General features: G+C 32.8%; 3 protein-coding genes across 3 annotated transcripts in view; 1 reads left to right on the top strand and 2 right to left on the bottom strand.

The window, feature by feature from the left end:
• Positions 1 to 10,473, bottom strand: part of LOC115886653 (integrator complex subunit 14-like) — an 11,718-nt gene extending 1,245 nt beyond the window's left edge. The window contains exons 1-8 of the mRNA XM_030905904.1: positions 10,267 to 10,473; positions 10,006 to 10,159; positions 9,781 to 9,951; positions 6,185 to 6,355; positions 5,940 to 6,108; positions 4,318 to 4,511; positions 970 to 1,346; positions 4 to 109 (exon numbers count right to left, since the gene is read on the bottom strand). Of these exons, the coding sequence (XP_030761764.1) occupies positions 4 to 109; positions 970 to 1,346; positions 4,318 to 4,511; positions 5,940 to 6,108; positions 6,185 to 6,355; positions 9,781 to 9,939 (1,176 nt within the window). The 5' untranslated portion in view covers positions 9,940 to 9,951; positions 10,006 to 10,159; positions 10,267 to 10,473. The remainder of the gene's footprint in view (positions 1 to 3; positions 110 to 969; positions 1,347 to 4,317; positions 4,512 to 5,939; positions 6,109 to 6,184; positions 6,356 to 9,780; positions 9,952 to 10,005; positions 10,160 to 10,266) is intronic.
• Positions 6,982 to 9,300, bottom strand: LOC115887196 (dnaJ homolog subfamily C member 2-like). The gene is made up of 2 exons (XM_030906552.1): positions 9,129 to 9,300; positions 6,982 to 9,075 (listed from the first exon to the last, which is right to left on the bottom strand). The coding sequence occupies exon 2, from the start codon at positions 9,015 to 9,017 to the stop codon at positions 7,107 to 7,109; it is 1,911 nt and encodes a 636-aa protein (XP_030762412.1). The 5' UTR covers positions 9,018 to 9,075; positions 9,129 to 9,300; the 3' UTR covers positions 6,982 to 7,106.
• Positions 10,474 to 10,896: 423 nt separating the features above from the next.
• On the top strand, positions 10,897 to 21,734 carry LOC115887204 (activin receptor type-1). Its single transcript, XM_030906564.1, has 8 exons — positions 10,897 to 11,019; positions 11,153 to 11,371; positions 11,699 to 12,029; positions 12,089 to 12,376; positions 12,482 to 12,704; positions 13,033 to 13,220; positions 17,846 to 18,071; positions 21,095 to 21,734. Exons 1-8 carry the CDS (start codon positions 10,953 to 10,955, stop codon positions 21,242 to 21,244), a joined length of 1,692 nt encoding a protein of 563 aa, XP_030762424.1. The 5' UTR covers positions 10,897 to 10,952; the 3' UTR covers positions 21,245 to 21,734.
• The last annotated feature ends 2,450 nt before the right edge of the window (positions 21,735 to 24,184 follow it).

The raw sequence follows: 24,184 nt of genomic DNA on the forward strand, positions 1-24,184 counted from the left end.
TACTCCGTTTTGTGAATAACTTCGTTTTTCGCTTGGGCGTAATGGAAATGTGCCAGCTTGTTCCGCGGGGAACATATCCGTCGTGGCTAACTCGTTTAAATCGCCTAACCTAGGAACAATAGGAATTTATTAAACAGTGTGTGGCAAACAGTTCGATGACAAATAGTAAAACAATATTACCGAGTTATATAGAAAAAGTTTGTCAATTCATTTTAACCAATAAGTACTGTCTCAGTCTCAGCAAGAACAATCTTCGGATTGCCATTGTTAAATACTCAATGAACATCTCAGTAGATTGAAGCCAAATACGTTTAAAATACCTATACCGCGGCCTCCCCATAAGAGCAATGAGAGAATTTATGTCCCAGCATTGAAGGATAGAAAATCGAGTCGAATGGTTTCAAGACATAGGTTCATCCTTGTTTAGTCAAACCTCCTACCACACAAGGATAGACTTATGTAGGAAATGCATTGAAAAAAAAATTATAGCTTATATCGCTCTATTTAGATAAATCAATATTTTTATTTAAATAAATAAAGAGACCGTACTGGCTGAGGATCGAACCCATCTCTCACACCGCGGATCGACACTGCTTGCGCTACGGCCAGCCTTTTGTAGTATATGGAATATTATTAGGGCTACTAGACGAAATTATTTAGAGCTGATGGGACCAGTAAATCCTATACAAAGTGTTGCCGTTTTTTGGCGTCAGTGCCTCGAATACGCTTAAATTCATAAGATAAAAATTTCAGCCAATAGAATTGCTGGAGATCTATACGCTGATCCATCGTACTGCTTTTCTTGCGATGGTGCGGATATGGACTTACACTAAGAGTGTTGGAATGGAACTCAGACGGTGACTGGCATGTGTGAATAGACTTTAATTCAGTAAAAATAAAGACTATGGAAGACTTTAATAATACAGAGTTTTAAATCAAATATCAACTAGTTTCAACCTATATTCTTACCAAGGTATAATGTCCGATCCAGGTGGTAATATAGTTAACATCAAATTACTCTTCTTCTTTGAGTCGGCCCAAGAGTAAACAAATCCAAACCAGTTTTCGCCTATTGCCACTAGAGCAGCCATGTTCTCCACTTTCAACGCACCGTGTAGCAGTACACAAAACGATGGGGTGTTGCCTTCGTCAATTGAGTTTTCGTCAGTTAGGTCTATAGTGGTGGAAGTCAAGTCGTTTTTACCAGACGCTGTAGCGGGAAGGATAAGATGTCGGCTGATTGCCATTGGAGATCCGACATCGGCAACAGAAATAAATCCACATATATCGATTAATGTGGATACATTATATGTTTGGCTATTGAAATCGGTAATTTTTGTGTAAGCCTAAAACCAATTAATGAAAAAGGGTAAATTAAAATTAAAGTGAATGTATTTTAAGTTTGCATCTCCTTTTTCTGCAAAGTTAGGGACCTACTTCCGGATATTTCCGACCTTCTTTTTGTTAAAAATGCTTCTTAAAGTAGTTCTAGATTTAAAAACAGTTTTAACATTATATCGAGGCAAAAATCCAAACAGTATAATATCGTTGATTGAAGAATTAAGAAGATGCGCAACCTTATAGGCGATTTTGTGGCACAAAATGTGTCCGAGATAGTGAGATGTAACTGGCGATACCGTCAGGGTGTCCGAGATTTAGTTTAGCTCTGCGCCGCTGCGCGCTGATAGTTGTTTACAGCGCAGCGGATAAAGAATACTGTATCGTAATTCTGCTTTCGGTCGATAGAGTGGGTAGTTGCCGGAGACAGTGTTGCCAGAACTACGGATTAATCCGTAGATTTAGTAGAATGATAGAAAATCCGTATTATTAACGTACCGTACCCAACTACATTATTTTTTGTTTCATCTATTCTTTTACATGAAATAAAAAATACTGAAGGATAGAAATATTTTATTATATTTATAATTTTTGTTTTTGTTGTTTATTCTATGTTTAACACGAATAAATTTTCAATAGATAAACGTGGATTTTTCATCCAAAGATTATTTACGTCAAACGTATTACAGACACTACACATTTTAATCTGGGGATACTGTCGACTTCAGTTCCACAACATAAAGTAACTAAAATAAATTTTATTTTATAATTCTCTATGCTCCGATATGCCTTCGCTGTCTTCGATATGCCTTCGCTGGCCGATTTAGAGAAAATGAATGTTTTAAGCTTCACTCAGAACCTCGCAATTAGTGGAATAAATTAGTGGTTTCAATTACAATGTATAATTTTTAGTTTACAATCATTCACAATGTTTAAAAAACGCAATTAAAATTAATAGAATATCCTAGCAACAGCTTGCGTTAGTCAGTTGTATCCATAGAGAAAGTCCAATATTCAGCTTATAAAACAATCAACTTTTGATTTCTAACCACAATTTCTTTTGACGGAAGATAATCAAAGGCCAAAAATGGACCAAAATGACATTTCTCGTAAATTTTGAATATAATTAGTGGAAAAGTGAAAAGTTAGGTAACTTTTTCTACTAATTGAAAATGTCTACCACTAATTTTAACCTTCTGAATGCTTACATTGAAATTAAAGGAACAAACTTCTGTGCTAATTGAAACCACTAATTTATTCCACTAATTGCGTTCTGAATGAAGCTTTATGCTTTGGCCACAGAACGAGTTGTGTCTCCACTGTACAGGGTGGGTCAAATTCGACGCTTTTAAATGGAAACACCCTTTCCTATAGGAGATAGACAAAAACTAATATCGGTGTCTGGAGCTCAATTTTTGTCAAAAACATGATGGTAAAAACCGCATATCGATATCTGTTACCGTTTCGGAGTTACGGAGTTTGGTTTGGAAAATTTTGTATTTTTATATAGTTGTTATTTTAACATTTCCAAAGCTCCTTTTTACGTAGAATTTAATGGTTTAAGTATATTTTTTTTAAAATTAATAATTTAAGAATTATCAACAGAAAATTTGAATTTTTATATGGGACACCCTGTATATTTCTAATTTATTGAAAAGAATTTAAAATTACCTTTCCAAAAATATAACACGCTTGATATTTTGCTCGATTCCTCTTCGAGGTATAGAGTATATAAAAATTCGCCCGCTTTAAATAAGTAGGCTTTGAACGGCACCGACTGTAATGCAAAAAAATTCCAGCTGTGAGCATCAATTAAAACGAAAATAATATTTGCTATCAGAGATGCAGAATTATATAGCAATTTAAAATATATTTAACCAACATCAAAACATTTAAGCTATATCTAATAACAATAAAAATAAATAGCAGACCAAGACATGACATTTTGCTACAGGTGTTCAACATATCAACCGTCTTCTGTTATGGACAGACGGGGCAGTTTTTGAACATTTCTCGCGGAATTCATTAACTCGGTGGGGGTGAAAGATACCCTCTCATAACTGCTAAGTATTTCTAATTCTTGGCTAGATTATACGGAAGAATAAGGAATCTTTATTCTTCCGCAAATATATCCATAGGATTAGATCCATGGGCACTAAGTCAGGCGGCCTCGACGCCCAACGGCAGGGATCTTGGTTAGCTATTCAATTATTCTTGAAATTGGCTGCAAAAATTTGCTGATAACTTCAGCTTTCAGAGGCGGTGCGTCGTCTTGCTGGAAAAATATATTTTCGAGTTCCATTAAGGGCATATCATCAATAAGGGGTCCAAAGCCTATTAGTTAAAAGTGGCGAACTTTTATAAATTCTGTATTTCGAAGGGGATTATAACAAAATATCAAGTGTGCTTTATTTTTGGAAAGGTAATTTTAAATTCTTTTCGGTTAATTAAAAATATAGAGGGTGTCTCAAATAAAAAATCAAATTTTCTGTTGATAACTCTTAAATTATTAATTTTAAAAAAATTATACTTAAACCATTAAATTCTACGTAAAAAGGTGCTTTGGAAATTTTTTCATAGAAATACAAAATTTTCCATAGCAAAAAAGTTACAGCGATTTGTTAAAAATGCACATTTTTGAAAAAAAAACCGTATCTCCGAAACGGTAACAGATATTGATGTGCGGTTTTCACCATCATGTTTTTGATAAAAATTGAGCTCCAGACACCGATATTAGTTTTCGTCTATTTCCTATAGAAAAGGGTGTTTCCATTTAAAAGCGTCGAATTTGACCCACCCTGTACAGCACTTGGGACGTAAGGGAAAATCAAATCAGTCTTGTCACGAATTTGCCAATTACGTTGCGTATCTTCCCAATTCTTTCAATCAACGATAATATTAAACTTTTTTAATGCATCGTGGTGACTCCCTAGTGATTGACTATGAATACCAGCCTAAACTAGAGTTGTAGATACTTACCACAGGTGCCGGAGATAGGATGATCTTTGAATCTAGACTTCCACATTTCAGTACTCCTTTAAACGAAATATAAATTTCTTCGGCTAACTTTTGAAATAATGTTATAATATCAGCCTCACTTTGTAATTGTTCTAGAACTTGTATTGAACCGTCATACCCACTCATATCAATAAGACGTTGGTATAATGGTCGAGCTAAAACGATACGTTAAAAAGAATAAGGGGATAGTGTAATAAGTTTTGTTATTTTATTTATATGTAATTAGCGTTTCCAATTTATGGATCGGGATCCCGTTTTGAAATTCCGGTATAAGAACCTATAATCCCGGGATTCCGGAATTGAGATATCTCAGAATGAGATATCTAATCCAAAGAAGTACTTAATAAAAATGCAGCTATACAGGGTGTCAAAAAAATAGTGTATCTAACTTTTGTGGGTGATTCTACAGATAAAAATAAAACAAAAAGTTTATATGAACATATGCCCTAAAATGCTTCCTAAAGAAGTTACAGCCCTCGAAAGGTTAAATAAAAATAATATATTTTGTTTATTTTTAAGAACATTGGTAAACAGTTTTTAATGAAATTTGGTACCCTTACACTAGAGGTGGGAATTCTAGTTCCTTGGGAGGAACTAGTTCTTTAGTTCTAGTTCCTCCAGGGGAATAGTTCCTTGAACTAGGTCTTTAGTTCACAATAGTTCCCGACTAACATTGACATCCCCGTGCTTGTTAATGGGTTTCATTGTCAATCAGAACTATTTACAGTATGATCTGTATAATTTTTATAATGTACGAAATATAACGAGACGTGTAATTGTGTATGTTAAAAATATATACGTAAGTTTTATTGCAGATAAAAAAAAATTAAAAAAGAAACTCAAATCAGAGTTTAAAAACTATATCACGAATCAATTGAAGCAAATATTAAGAAAATTTTACATTTTGTATTGAATTGAAAATTGTATTTTTCCTGACTTTAAGCTTTTTGTTTTTGTCTAAAAATTCAGAATATCTACTTCGTTTTATAAGATATTTCTTAATTTTAGTGACCTAAAGTGAAACATTCCCATAAAATATTTAAGGAACAAACTAAAAATCAAAAACAGTATCCACGACAATTTTCTGTGGTAATTACGCCGGCTGTGGCAATAGACAAGGCCGAATCCATCGTCATCGCCTTGCAATATATCTGGGATCTGCCGATTGAACAGATTCCCGTGAACTAGTCTTTTAATTAGTTCCTCTAGGTCCGGATCCGATAACATACGGCTGGCACTCCCCATGCCTGTCTAGCATCAATCGCGCTGGCCGATCCGTCGTCGTCGCATATTATTATATATCGGTCACAGTCTCGATCCCGGAATAGGTCCTGAGGAACTAGTTATTTGAGAAACCAGGAACTACTTCCTTTCATTCCAGGGACGGAATAGTTCATTGGAACTAGTTCGTTCACGGACTACACACCTCTACCTCGCACACATTTTAATGCCAAAGCGAATGGCGATTGTAAAAATTCCGTAACAGCTCAGAGAGTACTACTAGTGGTACTTCTTTTATCCTTATCTGCTCATAATTAACAGTACAAATTGTGGACATACTTAAATTTATTTTAAGTGCTTACATTTTATAAAACTTGGTTCATTTGCTCCCGCAATGCAGACCACGTGTAATTTGGCGGGGAATGAGAACGGTAAGGAAAACGGCATCGAACCAACTGCTTTATCTAGGGTGAGCGTTTCCTTAAGAGACATTGATCCGATGCCTGTACTGCCGTCTGTTATCAGTATTATCTGAAAATTATTCCATCAAGTATAAAACGAAAGTGTAATATAACATTTAATTTAATTGCTTAAAAAACGTACCTACCTGACAAACAGTATTATTGCCCCATTCTCCTAATATCATCTGATTTACGCCATGAAATGCAGTTTCTAGACATGTTTTATCATAATCATCAATATTTTTTAGTTCAGATTTTATTACATTGTAATCTCTCGTAAAAGAACATCTTTCTTCGTATAAAGAGGAGAATGCTATCTGGAAGTGTAAATTTAAAATGTAATTAAAACGACCCTTTAGTTTTAGCCCGGTCTACATATTAGCCCTGAAGTGGGATTCTGTAAGTCCCATAGCAAGAAATTGTTTGCCTAGCCTGTTATTTTTATACGATTGATGAGTGACTAGATGGAAATATGTTTACAGAATCGTACTGCTGGTCACTTCATCTGCTTGGTCAGCAGTGCAATTCTGTAAACATATTTCCTATCTAGTGACTCATCAATTGTATAAAAATAACATAGGCTAGGCAAGAAGTTTCTTGCAACGGTGCTTACAAAATCACACTGCTGTATTTTAAAGCATGCGACAGAGATAAATATAAATGACCGGTTGACAGACAGAGAGATAAAATAAAAAGCGACATACAGTGTTGCCGGCTTTTTACGTTTGTAGGAAAATTTGTGTAGAAAAAATAAACTATTTTAAAAACTTTCATGTATGCTACTAAAATGAAGATGATATAATTTATTACAGCTGTAGTAAAATGAGTAACTATGATGTTATATAATATATTCATATTACGTTTTGTAAATTTACTTATATTTTTTTGTGTAGGCAAAATTAAATAGCTATATTGTATTTTTACTAAAATAAAACAAACAAAATTAGGGAAACACGGTTTATTCAATGAAATGATACAATAAAACTGAGAAACTTTTGGCCTTTCAAACAGCTAAGGTCAAATTTTATAATATTATAATAAATATATTTATAGTAATACAAATGTCCACTATTTCACACCAATGGCTGCTTGAGCTGCTTTCTTGGCTTTAACAGTTTCAACTAGTTCCTTATATCGTTTCATACAATCCTTCTTTGTTCTGCTCGGTATGCTTTCTGCTATCCTATCCCACCGTTCCGCTGTAGAAGCCGGGAATGTTTTTAAAGCTTGTTCCAAAAGTTGTTGTTCAGTGGCCGTCCAAGGCTGATCAGATTTTGATACTTTTTCTTGTCTAGTAACTGGTTCTTTTGTACCATTTGTTGTAATATCTTTTTCAGTAGTTTTGTTATTAATTTCAGAATTATTTTTAACATCGCTTATTGAAACTTCCTCCAACTTGAGAGAAATATCGTTTTCCATATTTATAACATTTTTCTTCTCTTTTTTGAATGTATCAAAAGCTTTCTTGTTCGCTTGCTCTTTCAAATTATTTTTGGAGAAATCTGTTTTTTGTAAATCTTTAGCTTTGGCTAAAACTAATTTTGCAGAAAACTGAGTACTATCTTTTTTAAATTGTCCGTGTTGATTTAAGAAGTTTGCTATTACTTCCCATCTCTGGTTTGTTCCAGCGGGAAATAAATTTACTGCCTTAACTAATAATTGCAAATTTTCTTCATTCCATTCGGGAGCCGCTCTCACTAGAACATCACCATGATTATTCTTCTGCCTTGTTGATTCTAATACAGCTTGTCTTTCTTTCTCTAAACTTTCTTCGTACTCTTGCACAATTTTTAGGAATGCCGCTTTACCATTACTTTTAATTTTATTATTTATTAACTCTAACTCCTCTACACTCAGGTTTTCACATATTGATTCTACTGTAGTTATATAATGAAACGAATTAGTATTATTGTCTGTAAAATAATTGTTTGCTTTACAAGTATCCCTCAGAAGCTTCCTCTCCTTCTTTAATAGTTTCTTGATTGCTTCACGCTCTTGTCTCTTGACTTCGATTCGAGCTTTTTCAGCTGCTTCGGCTTTCTCTTTAGCAATCTGTATTTCCCTAAGGGCTCTTTCTTCCTCTTCTTTACGCTGTTGGGCAGCAGTCTGTTTCGCTCTTTTTACAGCTAACTTCTTTTCTTTATCCTCCTGCTTGAACTTTGCTATTCTTGGATCATTGTTATAAGCTAAATCTACAAGAGTTCTAATTCTAAGCATTTCCTCCTTTTTCTTTCTCTGACGCTCTGCTTTATTTAATTTATCTACATATCTACGTTCATCGCGATCTTGACACTTGTCTTTATCTTCCTCATCTTCATAAGAAAATTCCCTCCAAGACTTAAAGTCATACCAAAAGGAATAAAACCTTTCAACATGATCACGTAAAGAATTTCTATCACCAAGTTTAGGTACATTTCTTTTTTCTGACCATCTTGAATTAATGTTGAAATAATAAGAAAAAACTTTATAGAAATCCTTTTTTATATCAGAACTGCTTGGAATATTGTTGTCAAATTCTGGATCAACTGAATCATATGCACGTCTCTTCTGGAGATTTCCAAGAACTTCATATGCCATAGTAATATTAGTAAAGTAATCATCGTCTGGTTTTATTTCTTCTCCTAATGCTTTCCTCTTATCAGGATGATGTTTCAGAACTTTCTTGCGATAAGCAGTTTTAATAATGTCTTCGGTAGCTTTTATTCTTAAATTTTCTATGCCCAATACCTTGTAGTGATCTTGCGATTTCCATTCTTTAGGATCTAAGCTTCTCAAATAATCTACATCATCTATATATTCAATTTCTTCAGGTTTTATGGTATCATCTGGTTCATCTGGATGAGTGGTAATTTCCAGTTGTCTTACTTCTTCTGGTACAAATTCGATGTAAAAATCATTTTTATCACTATTTCTTACAACAAAATGGTAACGAATTGCAACTGTTCGGCAATAATTTGTTAAAGGAGATCTTTCTTCCATGGTGTATTAATTCATAACCTAGTATTATACAGCAGGTTATGTTAAATGCCACAAACTTCTGAAAATTAATGGAAGTTTATATTTGAAATACAGAAAACAGTCTCAACTTACGGAAAATATGAATTAGTGGCTTAATAATTCAGTTAACTTCACAACGTTTATCGCCAACAGCATTTAAATTTCCGAGAAATTATGGATAAATTTAACTACAAACTACCCCAATCTCATTTTTAAAGAAAATTTCAATTTCCAAATTTCAATTTGGAGAACTGTCAAAAACAGTTGGACACATGTCGGATATCACTGATCGCATGTTCATATTATATGACACATACACACATATAATCAGTGGTCAAGTAAGAAAATATATGACGAGAGTTTAATATGAGGAAATTTCTTCGTGATTTCTTCTTTGAATTTCTTATATTAAAAAAATATAAAAATATAAATGCTAAATACACGTAGCAAATTTTAAACAAAGCGATTAATGTATACAGTGCACTCCAAAATTCCTCAATATTCAATATGGAATAAGGGTATTACCAGAATAAGTCCACTCTACACCCCATTTAAAAATAATACTAACTTCTGGTGTTTCTATGAAAGCTACTATGTTCTTCGAAAGCTACTATGTATATAATTCGAAAATAATCAGAGTGTCATTTAGGCTATGAATCAAATAACAGTTTGCGAACTACAGTCCAGATACAGGTAAACAAAAATTAGAATAACAAAAAGTAATTATAGTAACAAGAAACCTTACCAGCGCAATAAACTCCAGTTTGGAATGAACACTAAGATGATCTAGAAAGGCATTTATGCCTGTTATAGCTAGCTGTTTTCTGGTTGTTTCTATCCCATCTATAAACTGGATAGGTCTAGTCATTGATAATGAGGCATCGAGCAAAATTACTGTAGGCATAGCTGTCGCTGTCTAGAGTATTAAAAGTTTACTTTTTATATATACATTTCATATTAAATTATGTACCTATATAAGTAGCTATCCTAAAGTCGCTAGCTAGAAGTAGTATTTTAGTTTTATAGTTTCAGCTACCAGGATTATTCAGTATATTGCTAGAACAACTTCATCTCTTCATCACAGGCCTTGATAATATCACTGAACATATATGACATTGGTGAGCCTAATAGTATAAAATAATATTAATAAATTGAGATAAAAATAAAATAATTCTCTTGGTAGATTTAGAAATTAATCACTTTATTAAAACAGCAAAATTTTGTTACATACCTACAAGATACTTCGGGATTATTAATTATTGGAACATAATACAATACTAAAACAGGTAAGTAATCGGTATTACTATTAATATTAGAGATTAAAATAGGAAAAAAACCTATGTAAAAAGTTGAAAATATCTGAAAAGATTTACTAGATCTTTAACAACTATAAAAATCTTTAATAAACCAGGAATAAACTGTAAACAAAAAACAAACATATTATCAATGCATATTATAATACCGTACAAAATATCTACCACAAATCACAAATAACTACCACAGAACTACTGTCACCTACTGTGTTTTAAGGTAAGTGCGGGTTTACAAAGTTTACATCTTTTTTACATGCATCTATAATGCGTCGTCCGTCGTTGAATATTATTGGTTTATTCGAAAATGACAGCTCACAATTGAATATTATTCAGAGATATAATATAGATTATAAGCTATTATATGTATATGTTGAATATGATTGGAGTAAAAAAGTTGGAGTACGACGGACGACGCTGCGGTTGCATTTGAACTTATGATTTGAACTCACCTTAACTTGAAATCATATTCTGTGGTAGTTCGTTTGTATGCCATTGACAATGACAATTGACACATCTAAAAAGGAGTGCAATGGTATTTTTCAATGCCATAGAAGCGGAAGAAGAAAAAAAAAGATGCAATAAAACAATAAAACCAAGTTGAAAAATGGCATCTTCCGCATCTTTAAAGATTTTAAGTTGGTTTATAATTTTAAGTTTTAATTATATTGCAGGTATTACGTTAATCTTATATTCATAAATACGTTATTTTAATTATTATTGTTGTATTCTACTACTTGCATCTAGAATCCTTGTATATATATTTGATTGGAATTATAGGTAAATATATTTTTTTCTTATTTGTAGCCGAATTACCAAGTATATCTGAAGACGACGAGTCCTACAGTGATAATTCTGGAGATCTAAACCCCAATTCTTTGGAAAGATCTCATAAAACGAGTAACTCACAACATACCCAGTTAAAAAGTTTTAAGTGCTATTCGTGTGATCCACCAGACTGTTCACATGAAACAATTTGTCATAACGCAGTGCAGTGTTGGAAATCTAGAGTTCGAGAAAGTTCCGGTAAAGTATTACAACCTTATATAAACTTTAAACTTGATAGAAATTTTTTGGGTAAATTTGTGTGTAACTATAAATACTTTATGATCGAAAAAAACGGCGTCAGTTGGCTTGGAAATTAACATCAATGGCATTCCCCATTTAATTTTACATATAAAATGACTTCGATTTTCATTTTATAGCCATCGCTGACGCCGTTTTTATTCGATCATATGGTATTTCATTGACATTGTGTTTTTAATATTGATGCATGTCTGTATAGAGCCAAAAAATATTTTGTAAGGTAAAAACATATTTCTAATTTATATAAAACCAGAACATTGGTTTTAGGTGTTGAAACTGTATCAAGGGGCTGCACCACTAAATCAGAACAAGTGATTTTCATGTGCAAGACGCCATCTTTTACTGCTTATCATAAAAGACAGGCGAGTGGATTATATCAAGTAGACTGCTGCGAAGGAAACTTCTGTAATAACGGAAGCTTTCCAGAACTACCTCCTGTATATAAAGAAGCATACACTCCATATTCTGAATCATTTATATTTGCACTTAAAATGGTGGCTGCTATTTTAGGACCGGTAGTTGTTCTTGGTGTAATTGCATTGTTAGTTTTATATTTCTTGAAGAAAATTCATCAAAACAGACTATTCATGGAGAGCAGGTATGTATTCTTTAAAATTAATTAGTAAATAAAACTAATGTGCTACTTTAATTAAATAGAATGGACCCAGAACAATATTATGTAACGGATGATTTATTAAGAGCTACAGCTGCTGGAGACAGTACTTTAAGGGAATATTTAGAGCAGTCCATGACTTCTGGTAGTGGATCGGGATTGCCTCTGTTAATTCAAAGGACAATGGCCAAACAAATATCGTTAGTGGAATGCATAGGGAAAGGAAGATACGGCGAAGTATGGAAAGGGGTGTGGCATGGGGAGAATATCGCTGTAAAAATATTCTTTTCTCGAGACGAAGCCAGCTGGAATAGAGAGACTGAAATTTATAGGTGGGTTTATATTAATATTAAATTATTTATGTTTTTGAATTAAAATATTTTTTATTATTTGAACTCTAGTTAAGTTCCCTAACATTAACGATAACTTATTTTTAGCACAATCTTATTACGCCACGAAAATATACTTGGATATATTGGTTCGGATATGACGTCGCGTAACTCTTGCACTCAGCTGTGGCTTATCACCCATTACCACTCCTTGGGAAGTTTGTACGATTATTTGAACCATACGACTCTCAGTCATCAGCAACTAATGAAAATTTGTTTATCGATAGCCAATGGCCTGGTGCATTTACATACAGAAATTTTTGGTACTCAAGTAAGTATAATTTTTAAAGCTCTCCCAATTTTTTTCTTATTAATATTAAGTTTGAGTTAGATTAAGAGTGGGTCCCAGTTGGGACACTCCACTGCGGCCGCGAGGGCCGGAAAACTGAATGATTTTGTCAGTCCTCTAGTCCTCTAGACTCTTCTAGGTTTCTTCCATTTTATTTCAGTTAAAGTAAAACGAACTTTTTTTGTCACTTAGTTGAGTTTATATTTAAATCAAAATTAGATAAATAAATATATTTTAGGCAATATTTATTAAAATTGACTTTCAAATACTTTCTGATGTATTAAAAATAAACTGATTTGTGTTTTTCAAGGGCAAACCAGCTATCGCACACAGGGATATAAAGAGCAAGAATATATTAGTGAAACGAAATGGAACGTGCTGCATTGCTGATTTTGGATTGGCTGTCACCCATACGCAGACCACTGATAAGCTTGATATTGGCAATAATCCACGTGTTGGCACCAAACGGTATATGGCCCCAGAAGTCTTGGACGAAACGTAAGAATTATTTTATTACTATTTATTTATTTATTAATAAAACATTTTGTTACAATAATGAAAATTGCTATTTCCGAGAAAGATTTTTTTTCTACAAACAATAATCTATATCTACATCATTATTTACTGAGCAAAAAATACACGTATAGTCTGTCCAAAGATAAGATTCTTGACAGTGATAGATGTGTCTGTCATTTTATGTGTATTTCAAAGTAGTTTATTTTATTTTACAAAGAAATAAGTTGGTACAACTGGAACGCATAGCAGGAAATTAATATATTTAAAATTTGACTGATAAGTGATTACTGCAAAATATTGTAAAAAAAAACTGTATAAAATTGAAAAAATGTAATCAAGTTATTTTATTTAAAAAAAACGGTATGTGTTAATACAAAACAAACAAGAACAAAACACCACTTACCAGAAAAATATAAAAAAGAACTATTTCTTACTTTCAAGCTTCAAAAAACTTCCCGCATTTATTATTATATTTATCAATATAACTTATGTACAAATACAAATTTGTAATATTTCACAGGAATAAATAAAACAACATAAATAAAAGAAACTATTTTATTAATCATTGTTAATTTTTTTAAACCAGTACCTTTTGACATTATTTTTCTGCAGTACTAAAATCCATTATTTACCTATCGTGTGATGTCGATATTTTACAGCTCCAGGTAGTATATGTTTAGTACAATCCTTGTAGCATAGGTATAAGAGATGCAATTATCTACGACGAGATGGTATACAAACTTTATTGATGGTAACGTTATTTGTGTATAAAACCACAGATTAGGTATACCATATGTATACAGATAAAAATCTTATCCCTAATTCGTAGTACGAAAATTGTTTTCTATGACGATGTGCAAACGAGTAAAATTTCCTTTGCGCAAAAATAAACTCGCGTAAAATAACAATAAACAGCGTAATAGAGAGATATCGCTAAACCGAATAGCGTGGATGGACGTTAATAAGGCCAGGTGTTTTAACTCTCTTCATTTATAGTTATCGGATTGGAAAGAATTCTGTTCGCGTCGCGTCCGCTATTTAAACTTAACCTAACTTTGAATTTAAAACTTTGAAAATGTTTTGTTTACTAGGTATTTTAAAACTGAAGGGCTAAAGTGCTTATTTCCAGTGCTTTATTGTTCAACGTCTGCCAGTGCGTTTAGGGCAACAAGCAACAAATTCTCTTAGAAGGGCTAAGACGTCATCTGCTGTAAACCTAAGCCTCTTTATAGGTTCTTTAATATTGGAAGAGGTGGAATCCATATTTTGGGTCATATTTATTTAATTAAAACTAATCCCAACTACTTAAATATCAAATTACCTAATAAAACTAAAGTAATAATTCAAAACAATTCAAACATAACCTAAAATAATAGATCTCGCCGGCCGGCCCCGGTTGTCAAATACCCGCACATGCCCATTTAAGCAAATTTTAAACGTTATTTAGAAATAGCGCTTGGTGTAATTGATCCGCAAATTACGTCAGGCGGTAACGTTATTAGCGGGTGTTGCGTTAAAAATTGACTCGCGCATATCGTAACCATGATAAGGTACGCGTAAATACTGCATGACGCTATTCGGTTTTACCTTTCTCCAGATATCTCTCTAATAACTGTGCCGGTCAGTGGGCGTGCTATGTGCGCAAACTAGTAACCTAACTAGTACCCGATTCCAAAAATTGGAACCACGAAAAACAATCAAGAAAAAACAAAGTTTATAATCTGTCTAATCTGTGATAAAACTCTCTGTCTGGGCACCGAATATTAACTATAAACTGTGCTCTGGGTCTACAGTTAATTTTCCCTCAATTTTTAATAATATACATACGATAATAATAACACGGATCAAAATGCATCATCTTCCAAAACGCAGATATTTGACATAAGTTGACACAAAATTTTAACCTATAGTTTGGCAAGACTTTGACAAGTCTCAAAAATCTAAAGGCCAGTTCATACGTATCGGCGTCCGTTTGTCGTTCATCGTTCCGTCAAACCATAGACTTAAAATAAAATATAGACTACACTATTTACATCTCAACGCGGACAAACAACCTTTTTTGTACACATGTTTACTTCTGGGTACAGTCGACCGAGCCTTCCTCATCCAGCCTATGTTGTCATGTCTTTAATATTATCAATATTCTTTTTTCTTGTTATACACATATATTGAGATATTAATACTACAGTTTAATAAAGTAGGTTTTAATATTCCATAGATGTATTAAATAGTCCTTATACTACTAAATTATAAGTCGGATACTGTTTAAAAAGGATAAGTTCTTTACAATATGATAACACCGATTAGAGGCGAGGGAGCCTATTCATTCATTTATTACCTTGTAGTACGCGTGGCAAGTGTGCGGTAAAGCTTTGATGCCGCTATGTCCCCGGCTGTATTAACGCATTTTCTTAGTTTGTAGTCCTTAAGTGTTTATTTTATTGACTTTTTCTGTTCAAGAACTATAAAATATGGTTCGCCAGTGCCAAATTTGCAAGAAATTTGACTTAAATAATCCATTTAAGTCTTGAAACGACTTTCGACCGGTAGACAACTCTCAATTTGCCCATTGGGAGCCAGTGGCGTTGTTGTAGAAAGGCGCTTATTTAGATAATATTTTAGTAAAATGTAAAATCTGAATTTTTTCTCATTACATTATTTACTTACTTACATTGTAACAAAGTCATAATTATAACCCTGTTAATAATTAATAATGATTTTATTAAAAATATGGTTTATTCTAAAATTATCTTGAGCATATAAAATAACATACAAGAATTTTAAATTGATATTACATTATGAAACAATATTTTTTAATATACCGGGTCGTCTCAAAAGTGGCTCACCCCCTATAACTTTTTTATTTTTTCAGATAAAAAAAACAGATTTGTATGTTATAGGTATATGACATAAATTAGGATTTATTGATGTATTCAGTTGTTTTTGGTCTCTTCCTGTTTCACCGAAATGATTACATCTTTTTATTTTTAAAGGCAACCTCGGTATATTGCTACTTTATTCGATAAAAAATGACACTCTGAATAGAATGACATATCATATGTCAACTTTTGACATTGTCGCTGAAAAACAAATCGTATTTTAAATTTCAATCCAGGGTGCCATGGTGTTGTTAAAAACACTAAGTTTTAATCAAGGAGCCTTGGAAAAATAGTTTTGATCGTCTAATAGGTTTCGTGTCTTGTCTAAGTCGGTTAAAATATGTACAAATCGTATTTTTAATCATACATATGTCAATTTTTTCAAATGGAACAAGGGTGACTCATTAGCATATTTGGAAAAAGCATTTTTTTATGAATATATGATACCACACACTTGGTATTTCGAGTCAAATTGTCGTTATGAACCGCGTGTTACAATTACAATTAAACCATATGCGAAAATGTCAAAAGTTGACATATGATATGTCATTCTATTCAGAGTGTCATTTTCTATCGAATAAAGTAGAAATATACCGAGGGTGCCGTTTAAAAATTAAAAGTTATAGTCATTTCCGGTGAAACAGGAAGTGACCAAAAACAATTGAATGCGTCAATCAATCCTAATTTATTTCATATACTAACATACTAAATCTTGTTTTTTTTATTTGAAAATATAAAAAAATTATGGGGATGAGCCACTTTTGAGACGCACCCGGTATAATAAAGACAGTACCGAGTTATAAATGTAGTTTTTATTTTATCCACTTCCTATCACCTTCCTTGCTTTAATGGAACAGATTTATGTTTTCTCTAATTTACATAATAAGACATCACTTAACCAGAAAAAAAATTACAACAATCATATTTTTTTTCTCTCCCTGTTGCCGATTCTATTATATCTGTGGAATAGATCCTGTTTTGATTAATATTAGGGGTTGTAAATGTTTGACTAAAATTAATAATTTATTATTAATTTCAAAAATTACCTAATTTCGATGATAAAATTTCTTCTATAACGTGTATTTTATTATTTTTATCCTTTTTGGACTCTAAATTGTTTTTTCTAAACTTTTATTTAAAAAATCTTAATAAAATATAAAAAAGTTTAAATACGATATATTTTTAATTTAATTATAGCTTCATTAAAATAAAAAAATTACCCGGCTATGATACGGAGAGTTCAGGTGTACTTGAGAAACGAAAGACAGTGTTGTGTTTCTCGGCAGAGTCGTCAGGGAACGACCGTTACGACAGAGACAACCTATCTATCTCTCGTGTCGCACTCGTTATAACCTAAAACAATAACACAACAATAACAAGACAGTGTCTGACCGCATGTTCCAGCTATTTATGAATGAGATGCTCAGTCTATATTTTATTTTAAGTCTATGCGTCAAACCAATAAAATTGAAATATGATCTGTCATTTTTGAAATAATGGTTTATTTCAAAAATGTCCCAGACACCAATTTTCATCGAAATATTGACGTTACTTCTGAAATTATTTGAAAAAAATCGAAATAAAAATGAAACTTCTACACCCTGTATCTCCGAAACTAAGTATTTTAGGACATACATTTATACGAACTATTTCAGCATTGTTGCTCGCTAGGTATAGACTTATTTTATTAATAATTTATTCTATATGCTTATAATTTTTTCTTTACAGAATCCGCATGGATTACTTCGATTCGTTTAGACGTGCAGATATTTATGCCTTTGGTTTAGTTCTATGGGAAGTATGTCGTAGAACTGTAAGCAACGGCATAGCGGAGGAGTGCAAACCTCCGTTTTATGATGTAGTGCCCAGCGATCCTAGTTTCGATGATATGCGAAAGGTTGTTTCCATCGATCAGCAAAGGCCGAGTATGCCAAATCGTTGGACAAGCGATCCAGTAAGTTGAATAGCATTGATTTATTTTTATTGAATACATTTAAAAGTTTGTTTATACAGGGTGGCGCACCTCATTCGCCTCGGTTGATTATATGACAACGGAAAGATGTAGAAACAAAATATTTTATGGGTATATGTAGGCAATGTGCACAATTTAAAATTATTTCGAAATATACAGGGTGTTTCAGAACTAAGATCCATACCAAAGTTATATTTTTTCTTATAGAATATCCAGTATTTTATTCGATTTTTGGATTCTTGGGCCCAAAAAAGGCATTTATTATAAGGGTTAAATATGTTTAAAATCTTTGGTTTTTGAGATATTTAAATATATTTAAATATGCATGCTACAAATGAATAGATTATAAACATCCTGTACATTACTTTTCAGAATTAATTCTTGTGCTGAGTTTAAAGGTAAAGAAATATTTATTAAAAAATGTTATTGCTTCCTTAAATGTATACAGGGGTACCAAAAATTGCTGGTCTATTTTAAATATTTATTTTACATAAAAACTTTGTTATTTCGAATACTTAACCTAACCTAACACCCTGTATTTTTTAAAATAAACCGAAGCAGATTCAAATCAAAAAATCAATCAAAATCTTTCAAATTATATTAGGGTTTCCTATACCTATCTAGCTCAGATTTTGAATAAAGAGCAATTTTTCAATTAAATGGCAACCAAGAGGGCTAGTGTCGTCATGGCAAGTTTCTAGTGACAATTAGTAACTATTTTTAAAATCGAAATTAGTTTATGGACTTTATTTAAATTTATATCAGTTTATTTTTATTTAATTTACATACAATAGTTTAATAAATAATATTTATTAAATATGTATTTATTATTCTATTAAGAAAAACGAAGAAGTAGTTCTTTGTTTTATTTTACGATGATTTGTAGATATTATATGGATTATCTATAAAAGAGCCAAATTACGGCAAATTCATTTACTTCACTTCCAACGACAGGTTTCTGCCTAATAGGTTTTTTTTTATATACTACACTATCAACTCTGCGAAATAGGACAAGTAGTTTTTCAAAGGAACACTTATCAGAAAGATTCCTATTTGGATATCTTTGAGCATAATCTCTTGAGGCCAAGAAGCAATTTTCCTAACAAAATAAAACCACTAGTAACATATCCATTCGTTCCGCCAGCAGATACTGTTTAGTTTTCGTTTAAAAACTTTTTTGATGGCATCTTGGTGAACATCCCAAGGCGCAACTTTGCCCTAATTTAACCATCTTCATATCTATTAAGGTTTCCGAGATACCAATGCTCGTACCTCGAATTTGTAGCACCCTGTATAGGTCTTTCAACAGATCTTCTTCTTATACTTCCGAATGCATTTTGTACTCTTTGTTGTAAATGTTGAGGTGTATTAATTTCACTTTTACAAATGACGTCAAGTAATGCCCCCGCCCCTTTGGCTACATCAATATCATAACAATGAATAGATTAAATATTAAAAAAAAACAGAGCCGGACTTGAAATTAGTTTAAATAAATTGTGTTTAAATGCCCAAAACAAAAAAAAACATATTAAGTGTGGCACATCATAGATCAGGGGCTTGGAACACCCTCAAAAAGGAAATACCACTCCTGCAACTCCCAGTGGACGATATGCCAAGAACGTACAACTCTGAGAAACATCTCAATGTAGTATTGAGCAATAAAAAGGATTGGAAGAGCGAAACGCTTGCCCAGCAGTTAAAAGACCATACCATAACTTGGTATACTGCTGCTTCCAAAACCAATAGGGGAACAGGGATCGGAGTGTTTGGGCCGAGAGCTAAATACTCCGAACCAATGGGCACTTACCCTAGTATCCTACAGGCAGAAATCTACGCTATCGAAAGATGCGTACAACTTATCTTAGATAGGAACTATCGGAAACAAGAAATAGCCATCTTGTCTGATAGTCAAGCAGCGTTAAAAGGATCAACTCAGTATCAATCAATTCGAAATTGGCCAAAGAATGCATAGAGAAGCTGAATAAATTAGGCAAAGAAAACAAAGTCCTCCTACTCTGGGTGCCTGCTCACCAAGGGATAGAAGGCAATGAAAAAGCAAATGATCTAGCTAGAAAAGGAGCGAACACTCCACTAACTGGACCAGAACCGTTCTGCTTTCCAAGTGGTAATCAACTCAAGGCGGAACTCAAAAACTTGGAAGATTCCGTCCGCAACCTGGAGTGGGAATCTTGCAACGGTCTAAGACACTCGAAGAAGTTTCTGAGGGCTTATGATTAAGAAAAATCACAGATCTTCCTGGGTTTAAGTAAGAACAATCTTCGGATTGTCACGGGGTTTTTAACAGGACACTGTCTCCTCAATTAACACCTCAGTAGATTGAAACTAAGAAGAAACGGCGAATGCAGATTCTGTGGGGAAAATGAGGAAACACAGTACACCTCATCACTGAGTGCGCCGAGACGACAACCATTCGTGCCATGAACTTTGGTACGACTGATATTGGAGATGGAGAACTACCCTCTATAAAACCGTCCCAGATACTGGCTTTTGTCAAAGCCCTGGGACTGTATGATGAGTTATGACTCAAGAAAGGGGGACACAATGGATCTGTAAGGTCGCAGTGATTAACCCCCCTCCCACTCATTCTAAATGCTAAAAAAAATTCTAAGTGGCACATCATTGTACTCGGGAGACCGAATTCTTCCAAAATCTGAAATAAAAAATGCCGGTTGTGATCCGTTTTTTCCAAATAACTCGGCAATCCTTAAAAATTTTAAAACTTTTTTGATGGCATCTGGGTGAACATCCCAAGGCGCAACTTTGCCTCAATTTAAACATGTTCGTATCTATTATGGTTACCGAGATATCAATGCTGCTCGTACCCCGAATTTGTAGCACCCTGTATACTATATTAAATGTGTTAAAAATTCTTGGATACACGTATAATTATTTTGTTGTTGGGCAGAAATTTTTTGTGGCTGATTTTTTTATATAAATCTTTAATGATTGACTACTTCTAATGAAAGAATTTATTTAATTTGCAGGTTCTAAGCGGAATGGCAAAACTAGTAAAGGAGTGCTGGCATCATAATCCAAACGTGCGATTGCCTGCGCTTAGAATTAAGAAATCTCTTATTAAATTAGCTAGCTTAGACAATATTGTGATTTTGGAGGACGTTGAAGTATGTGTCTGAGAAATATAAATCATGATTCATAAGATATTTTTTGTTGGAGGTGTTGTAACAACGATTTGAAATACTTGTTGCTACAACAGAAAATTACTCTAATGTGGTTAAATCCACAATACACCAAAACACTTTATTTTCTACTTTGGTATTTTTTTAAATTATATTAAACATTGTTTTAGTAATTTGCTGTGTTTAGGTGTATTGTTGCAAATTCTGTCACTGGTGTAATTTTCTATGATTAAGTGTACTGTATGATAAAGCGAGGGACACATTTTAAAGTGACATAGACTGATTGAGCGTAGGCTAGGTTTAATAAATGCTTTAAAAATGTACTGTATAGTATGTCCAAATATATGTATCTTTTCACAGTATGGCAGAACACCAAAATATGTGTTATTTTTTCTTGGTAATTTATATTTAAATTGTTCTTTCAATATGAAGAATGGTTTTTAAAATATAAGTAACATAATATTAATACATCTTATACCATATGATCGAAAAAAAAACCGGCGTTAGCGATGGCTTTGAAATGAAGATCGCTGTCATTTTATATGTAAAATTATAAGGGGAGTGTCATTGATGTTTATTTCCAAGCCAACTGGACGCCGTTTTTTTTTTTCGATCATACGGTACAATATTATATACATCTTAAAATCAAAATTCATATTCTAAATACGGATTGTAATGTGGCCTTTACCACATAATGCATTTGTTATAGGTTTGTTGTACAGGGTGGGTCAAATTCGACGCTTTTAAATGGAAACACCCTTTTCTATAGGAGATAGACAAAAACTAATATCGGTGTCTGGAGCTCAATTTTTGTCAAAAACATAACGGTGAAAACCGCATATCGATATCTGTTACCGTTTCGGAGTTAAGGGGTGTTTTTCAAAAATATGCATTTTTAACAAATCGCTGTAACTTTTTTGCTATGGAAAATTTTGTTTTTTTATGAAAACATTTCCAAAGCACCTTTTTACGTAAAATTTAATGGTTTAAATATAATTTTTTAAAATTAATAATTTAAGAATTATCAACAGAAAATTTGATTTTTATATCGGACACCCTGTATATTTTTAATTTTTATTGAAAAGAATTTAAAAATTAGCTTTCCAAAAATATAACACATTTGATATTTTGCTCAATTCCTCTTCGAGATATAGAGTATATAAAAATTCGCCCTCTTTAAATAAGTAGGCTTTGAACGGCACCGGCTGTAATGCAAAAAAATTCTAGTTGTGAGCATCAATTAAAACGAAAATAATATTTGTTATGAGAGATGCAGAATTTTATAACAATTTAAAATATATTTAACCAACATCAACACATTTAAACTATATCTAATAACAATAAATATAAATAGCAAACCAAGACATGAGATTTTGCTACAGGTGTTCGACATATCAACCGTTCTTCTGTTATGGACAGACGGGTCAGTTTTTGAACATTTCTCGCGGAATTCATTAACTCGGTGGGGGTGAAAGATACCCCCTCATAACTGCTAAGTATTTTTAATTCTTGTCTAGATTATATGGAAGAATAAGGAACCTTTATTCTTCCGCAAATATATCCATAGGATTATATCCATGGGTACTAAGTTAGGCGGCCTCGACGGCCAATGGCTGGGATCTTGGTTAGCTATTCAATTATTCTTGAAATTGGCTGCAAAAATTTGCTGATAACTTCAGCGTTCAGAGGCGGTGCGTCGTCTTGCTGGAAATATAATGTTTTCGATTTCCATTAAGGGCATATCATCAATAAGGGGTCCAAAGCCTACTAATTAAAAGTGGCGAACTGTTAAAAATTCTGTATTTCGAAGGGGATTATAACAAAATATCAAGTGTGCTATATTTTTGGAAAGGTAATTTTAAATTCTTTTCAGTTAATTAAAAATATAGAGGGTGTCCCAAATAAAAAATCAAATTTTCTGTTGATAACTCTTAAATTATTAATTTTAAAAAAATTATACTTAAACCATTAAATTCTACGTAAAAGGTGCTTTGGAAATATTTTCATAGAAATACAAAATTTTTCATAGCAAAAAAGTTACAGCGATTTGTTAAAAATGCACATTTTTGAAAAACACCCCGTAACTCCGAAACGGTAACAGTTTGATGAAAATTGAGCTCCAGACACCGATATTAGTTTTCGTCTATCTCCTATAGAAAAGGGTGTTTCCATTTAAAAGCGTCGAATTTGACCCACCCTGTACATATATATTTGTACAGGGTGTCCCACTAAGAATAGCTCTCGGCTGTATCTCGGAAAGTATTTGTAACTAAAGAGGCTATGAGAAATTGCTGGAAATTATTTTCAAGTTTGTAGAAAGGTCGCAAGAAGGCGCAATTGCTATAAAAAATAAGAAAAAGGTGTTTTGTTGTGTTATTTTTTATTAGAATGAGCGTAATCAAGACGGCTAGTGATACCGTGTTAGAAAATAATGTAACTAAGGGCTTACTTTAAAAAAAGATATCAAGATGCGGTTTTTGCTGACTTTTTAAGCTTTTATTACTCTTTAGTATCAGCTAAAATTACATATACTATCGCATTTAACTTTTTTGGAAAAACGCGTAATGTTTGTTAAATTGTAAGACAGCGCCCCCTAGCGTCTACATTCAAAAGCTTATTTTTGATGTTTGTGTAGTATAATATAGAGCAAGAAACGCTCTTTTAAACGAGCCCTCATTTGTTGGATTTCGATCATCCAGTCCGGAGTTATTAACATTTAAATAAAAACATATCTAACCTTCCCCCACCACTTTATTTTAGCAGATAGGGAAAAATGGTTCTGACAAAAAATATTCAAAATTTACCAAAGATTATAAAGCTATTACTTATAATACATCGTATCTAGGCAAAAATTTCTTAAAAATTCGATTTTGTTATTTTCCATAACAGTTACGCCTTCTAGCGGCCGTTCTACAAACTTGAGAAAAATTTCCAGCA

This window comes from Sitophilus oryzae, unplaced genomic scaffold, assembly GCF_002938485.1.
Source record: "Sitophilus oryzae breed Bouriz unplaced genomic scaffold, Soryzae_2.0 scaffold_1146_pilon_pilon, whole genome shotgun sequence".
Taxonomy (NCBI): Eukaryota; Metazoa; Arthropoda; class Insecta; order Coleoptera; family Curculionidae; genus Sitophilus; species Sitophilus oryzae.